The 6,172-nt window shown below is 61.5% G+C and overlaps 2 protein-coding genes across 2 annotated transcripts; one reads left to right on the forward strand and one right to left on the reverse strand.

Moving 5' to 3' along the window:
- Window positions 1-1,717: 1,717 nt before the first annotated feature.
- On the reverse strand, window positions 1,718-4,038 carry MNEG_12941 (hypothetical protein; the record flags this gene model as incomplete). Its single annotated transcript, XM_014038586.1, has 6 exons — window positions 1,718-1,828; window positions 2,153-2,338; window positions 2,602-2,730; window positions 2,983-3,085; window positions 3,344-3,483; window positions 3,718-4,038. The coding sequence occupies 6 exons, from the start codon at window positions 4,036-4,038 to the stop codon at window positions 1,718-1,720; spliced, it is 990 nt and encodes a 329-aa protein (XP_013894040.1).
- A 946-nt stretch (window positions 4,039-4,984) lies between these two features.
- MNEG_12942 (import receptor subunit TOM70) lies at window positions 4,985-5,846 on the forward strand (the record flags this gene model as incomplete). Its single annotated transcript, XM_014038587.1, has 3 exons — window positions 4,985-5,044; window positions 5,349-5,521; window positions 5,696-5,846. The coding sequence occupies 3 exons, from the start codon at window positions 4,985-4,987 to the stop codon at window positions 5,844-5,846; spliced, it is 384 nt and encodes a 127-aa protein (XP_013894041.1).
- Between the last annotated feature and the right edge of the window lie 326 nt (window positions 5,847-6,172).

Consider the following 6,172-nt stretch of genomic DNA (forward strand, 5'->3'; position numbering starts at 1 on the left):
GGCTGCGAGGACAGCCTCTCCATAAGCAGGCGGTGTTGGCTCTCAGCTATGTCATACACCCTGTCCAGGTCATAATCCATAGTGTACTTTAGTTCTACCACATGAATAGTCTTGAGCCCCCATTCAGGCTCCTTCGGCTGCTCCTCAATCATTGTGTCCGGGCGGCTGAGCCTGCAGCTATCGGGCTGTAGGTGTCGGCGTATTCAACCCTGTCAGGAATGGACCATTCCGAATGGTTTGTGCAACTATCAAGAACGGTGTGTCGTCGCTGGCGTCGGCGCTGGGGACCGCCTTCCCCGCGAGTTATAATCAAAATTTGAACACAACCAAACAGCCCTGCGTCGATGTGGCTGTATACTGTCCCAAAAATACAGGCACGCAGCAGAAGAGCAGTGAGTGTCTGCAATGGTGCTGCATCGTTGATGGGGGGTGGAAGAAGCTCCGCCGATGTGCAGCAATGCACCCAGGATACTCTACAATGTGTGCTTGCGTCAGATCATGCTGCCTGTGTAAGTGGCACGGTTGTCTTGCACGGGCTGCCTCCGCTGCTGCAGGCGACCCAAAACATGAAGAATACTTGGGGATGCAAGGTTTGCAACTTTTCATGTTACAGTATTGATTGAGCACATGCAATTGGCGATGACAAGTCGCACTGGCTGCGCTGCGGAGCACCATTCACAGCCATGGGACCTGGCAAGCACCTGCGGAGCTGTAGGAATCCTGACCCCCAGACCGCTTGCTTTACTTGACTTCGACCGTCACTTGAATTATCATTCACATCAACATCATTGAGTGTTGAATGCCCTTCTCACCCCGCAACCCCACACACGCAAACACCAACGGTGCAGCAGCAAGTGCTGTTGCAGCGCCGCAAGGCCCCCCACTGCCGCTATGGCGCACTCCCGGCTTCGAGCTAACGTCCCGGGAATCCCACGCTTTCCATTCAGGTGAGACCCTGGGCCAGGGCAGGGGTCCCGCGGTCAAACCGTCAGGATTGATGGGGGATGCAGGCACACACAGGCTTGTAGGGTGGTGGGTAGGTGGGTGCTAGCATGAGGCGCTTGACGACATGCAGCAACAGGTTCCAACAGCATTCAAAAACGTGCAGGCATACCTAACGCTTGGGCGAAGAAAATAATGGCAGGGGTCAAGCACAGAGATGTGGCTCAACCAATCGTCCCTCGGGACAAGGCAGGGGACACAAGTCTGCAAACACTCCGTCGTCCACAGACCCGATGTAGTCGTGGGGCGGCAGGGGGGGTGAGGCTGCCCGCGGTCGTCTTGTGGGACTTACCGCACGGCGGCCGCAGCTGCCCAAACCACCGCATTGAATGCTGCGGGCGTGAGCATAGCAGCGAAGGGTGCGACCAAAGGGGCAGCAAAAGCGACCTGCTGCCACTGTCAAGGCTTGCCATGTGCGCCGTGTCTGCCACCCTCTCTTGATTTGCTACACGGCTGGCACAAACACCAAACCAAGCCAGGGCTACAGCACAGCTTCAGAGTTACTGACAGGGCAACGCAGCTCATTCTGGCAAGGTCACGCAACCGCCACGGAGCAGGCGTGACAAGCAAGCGCTTACCCAAACGCGAAACAAGCCCCAGGCGACGTGATAACCCAGGTGCCCCACTATGATCACAAAAAGCGATATGATGCGGCCCGTTTCCAATGAGCCGACGATACAGCAGACATCGCCGCGTTGCGCGCGCAGCACCATGGTCAGACGATGCCGGCCGATGAGACGATGGCGCGCTTGAGGGGCCGGTTGAACCCCTTCTCAGCGACGGTGGCGCGCTTGTCCCCGATGGCCTTCCCTGCCTCAAAGAACGGCTGCGGTGGCAGGCAGGAGGGCCATAGGGGGAGGGGCCGTCAAAGAAGGGGCTGAACGCTCAGAACCCCGGAATCAACGCGGCGGGGCGCTGGCGAGAAGCACGATTTTCGGGTGGCAAATGGGCAGAGCGGTGGCAGGCGCAACGCGACATCACTTGCGTAAAAAGCCTCAGAGTGAGGACGTAGGCAGGAAACTTGTCCGAACGTGCAGGCATGCTGCCTGAACCTCTCACACAGGTGACCTCGGCCCAAGGAAGCAGCACATGCAACAGGACAGTCACCCACACAACCACGCGGCCCCCTCCACGTCCCCCCCCCTCAGACCTTATCGAACCAGTCGTCGCGCGGCTTGGCCCGCGGCAGCGACGCCAGCGCCGCCACCACGTCGTCCATGCCGCCCACCACGCGCCCCACCACCAGGTTGGTCGCGTCCAGCTCGGGCGCGGGGCCCAGGGTGATGGTGAAGGCGGAGCCGTTCGGGGCCTCCCCGGCCACGTTCTGGACGGTCACCTTGGGCACGGCGTTTGGGTGGTGCCGTGGGACGCGGGCGTGTGGTGCCGGGTCATCCGCATTGACAGGCCTGGGCGCAGCTCCCGTTCGGGGTGTGGCGCTCCATCTCCTGGGGGCGGAGCAGCCCCACTGCCAACCTTCACCACTTACGTTGGATAGTTTGTGTACCAACTTCAAAGTTCCTTAATGCCTCATATTCATCTCAACTCAAATCCGAAAGCTTGGCATTCAAATCAGCCTCGACCGCACCCCAAGCCACCTACCAGCTTCCCCCGAATAGCGACCAGCTTCTCGGTGACTTCCCGCTCCTTCTCGAGGCCGACGATGATGCTCACCAGCCCCGCTGCGTCGTGGCGCAGCGCAGCGGGCGACGCCATCTCCTCCTCCAGCGCCTTGGGGTGGGGGCAGGGGTGATTTCAGGGCTGGGCACGGCGCGCAGCCGGCATATCTTGCATGCGCCATGGGGCAGCGGGCGCGATGCCAGTTCTGTTGTGCATGCTTCGGCACGCCATGCCATGTAGTCAACGCGCAAAGGGGCGGCGCCAGTGCATTTGGCCCAATTACCACGGCGCAGTTTATACTGGGGCCAAGCGAAACAAAGTGGCTCAGGCAGGCAGGAGGAGGTTGGGTGGGGTGCGGCTCACCTGCGTCGAGTCGCCGCCGGCAATGGGCGAGTAGCCATCAGCAGAGTACGAGAGCGACTTGACGCCCTCGCAGCGCACAAACGCCTCCGTCACGCGGTCAAACCTTGGGATGATGGGGCGAAGTGCAGGGTAGTGCGGCAGTTGCGGATTGTGGTTGATACTTGCTATGCGGCGAGCTGCTGCCGAGATGCTATAGCGTGCGGGCGCTGAACTTGGCAATGCCACCCCTGCCTGGTCGCCTGTTGAATGCAGCCTCTGCCGCTGTCGTGCAAGCACCTGCTGCCTTCATCAGCGGCAGCAGGTCAGGATTTGCTGTCCCTTCGGAGCACACGCCTTGGGCTGCTCAGGCGCGGCCGCTCACCTGGCCAGCCTGTAGCCGACCCCCTGCTTGCCCTCGGACAGGTCAGCAAACCGCTGGGCGCCAACAGGCGCAACGGCCGGCAGCAGCTCGATAGTAATGCGTCCCAGCTTCTGACCCTCCAACTTCACATCCAAATAGACCTGTCGTACGGAAATCAGGGTGAGCGTTGGGCGGTCGTACACTTTGCGAACCAGTTTGAGGGAAACGCCGCTTCATGTGTCAGGTGGAGGTGGGGGTGGGGAACAGGAAGTCCATCGTTTGAGCGCAGGTGTCTGCTGGCCTGCTGCCAATGTGCCGAGCGCAGAGAGCAACCCCTGCCCTGCCCCGTCGTGGCACGGTTGCGATGCTGTGCCTCCCGCGCCCCGGAGCCGCACCGTCTGCCCGGTGCGTGCGCTGCTGCTGGCAACTGGGGCGGGGGCCACCTCTTCCACTGCCGCAGCCACGGGCGCCTCCACCGGAGCGGCCTCCACCTCCAGCGCCGCTGCGATTCCCTCATCATCTGCGTAGGCTGGCTTAGCCACCAGCAGGAGGGCGGACGCCACAGCACCCTCGATCAGCACGCGGCGGTTCGGCGCAGCGGCGCTGCACGGGGCGGGCCCTCTCAAATGCGGCCGCTGCGCCGTAAAGGGCGCATGGCGCAGTGTGCGGGTGGAAGATGACAATTGGGTGGCGGGCACGGCCCGAGGGGGCTGCATTGTGTCTCAGCGCGCTGGGACGACCCGGGCGCGGAAATGAGATCTTTTGATCGTGTTGTGGCTACAGCACTGGTCAAACTCTTGAGTGTGACGAAAAAACACAAGAAATCACCTCATTGTGTCAGGCGTGCAGCTAGGCCCTGCTGATGCTGTAGGCACAGTGAAGGTGTCACCAACCGGCACCCTGAAGTCATCAGGGGCATTTGCTCAATGCTGGTTGCCCGTGCCTCTCAACTCAAACAGTTGTGCTTGCTTGCCCGTGCCATACCGTTGGATCTTAACTTGACGGTGCCATACCAGCAATTGTACTTCATAGTATGGCATGGCAACACAGGCTCGGGCTTTGGTGTATGGACAGTTGACCGGCGCATGACTGCTGTGTAGGATATTTACCGAGTGTTCATGTATTTGTTGAGTTGACAGTAGAAAGATGCAGGCAAAACTCTGTGACTGTCAACAACAGTTGATCCATCTAACAAGATGCCGGCCCGTTTCATTGCACGCATGGTGGATGCTGGTGGAACAGGAGAGCCCTGGGACAAAAAGGTTCCGCCATGTGAATGCTAATGCAGCGATTTTGCCCAACAACAGACGTGTTTAATTCACAGGCGGCCCCCACGTTGACCACCGCGCCCTGGTGCCTCATGCATCATAGGCCACAACACAAATCTGTGGATGGCCCGCGAACGCCGTTTTGGATGTGAAGATTGGCATATTAGCAATCTCAGCACATTCAAGGAGCTGTATGTTGTCCTGGTGGCTGGCCGTCCTCAGTCTGTACAGGTGGCGGTGTCACCTGGTCACGCCGCACTTGCACGAGCGAGCCCCAATCAACAGTCAAGAGCTACCATTACTTGCAGCACTCGCATTTGCAGCTGTAATCAAACAAACATATAAGCGCCGGTAGTCAGCCGTTTCAGGCCGGTCCCACGCCAGGCCGTCGATCATGGGGCCAAAGTCGAAGGCCAAGTCGCCCAGGCCGCCGACACAGGAGATCGGTGAAGACGTGAGTGATGATGGCAGATAACTTGTGTGTCGTTGTCGGGTATGCACCCCTTCGGGACAGCGGACTGATCTGCGCCACCCGCGCCATGCGGGAGAGCCTCCTCATACACATTGGTCGCGTGAGGACATTACATTGCCCTACGTCACAACGGCGGCGTGCAACATGCAGCCAGCATGCCTGCCGGGTGGAGTCGCGAAGCCGTGCGCCGCCAATGCAGCCGGCGCCATGCCACAGCGGCGGCAGCTGGGCGGCGCTCTGCCGCGCTGCGTGCAGGTCCAGAACCCCTCCTCCCCCCATAACACAGGTGCTCACCAAGGTCACCGCTCTGAAGAACGAGGGCAACAAGTGCTTTGCCAAGCGCGACTATGAGTCGGCGCTGGAGCAGTACGAGACGGCCGCCCAGCTCCTGCCGGAGGCGGCGCCGGAGCGGGTGGACCTCATCTGCAATAGGGCGGCCTGCTACTACCAGATGAAGCGGTGGGTGGCCGGCCGGGGTACGAGGAAGCAGGCATGCCGGGACCGTGCCCACACCGGCAGCGCCAGCCCGAGGAGCCGTCGGCGTGAGCGCGCATGGCGGACCTGCTGCTGGAAAGCGCGCTCGCAATAGCAAGGGCCCCGTGCCACGGCTTGCCCCCCCTGCCAAAACCGCAGCTTTAAAGATGCGGCGAAGGAGTGCACGTCTGCGCTGGAGCTGAACCCCTCGAGCGCCAAGGCGCTGCAGCGGCGCGCGCGCAGCCTGGAGCAGCAGGGCCTGTACAAGCAGGCTCTTGCGGACATCCAGGCGGTCAACAGGTGGGTTTGACCGGGCCTCCCGGAGGGCCGCAGGGGCGGCGTGCACCCGGGTCGATGCGGAATCCTCGTGATCAGAACTTTCGCCGCTCAAGTAACGGCAGCGGCTGAGCACGTAGCAGCTGGAGTAGGGAAGCGCCAGGTGTCGTCACGACGGCGACGGCAGGGGGCGCTGCTGCCACAGCAGCCGCCGCAGCTGGGACGGCGGTGCCCAGGCAGCTGGACGGGTGGTCGAGTCTCGCTTGCCAGGCGTGCCGACCCGTGCCCGCCCGCCCACGCACGCGTCCATCCGCAGGTCCGAGGCGGCAACCGACGAGTCCCGCGACACCGAGCGCCGCC

The sequence above is a fragment of the Monoraphidium neglectum genome, assembly GCF_000611645.1.
Source record: "Monoraphidium neglectum strain SAG 48.87 unplaced genomic scaffold scaffold03530, whole genome shotgun sequence".
NCBI classification, from domain to species: domain Eukaryota; kingdom Viridiplantae; phylum Chlorophyta; class Chlorophyceae; order Sphaeropleales; family Selenastraceae; genus Monoraphidium; species Monoraphidium neglectum.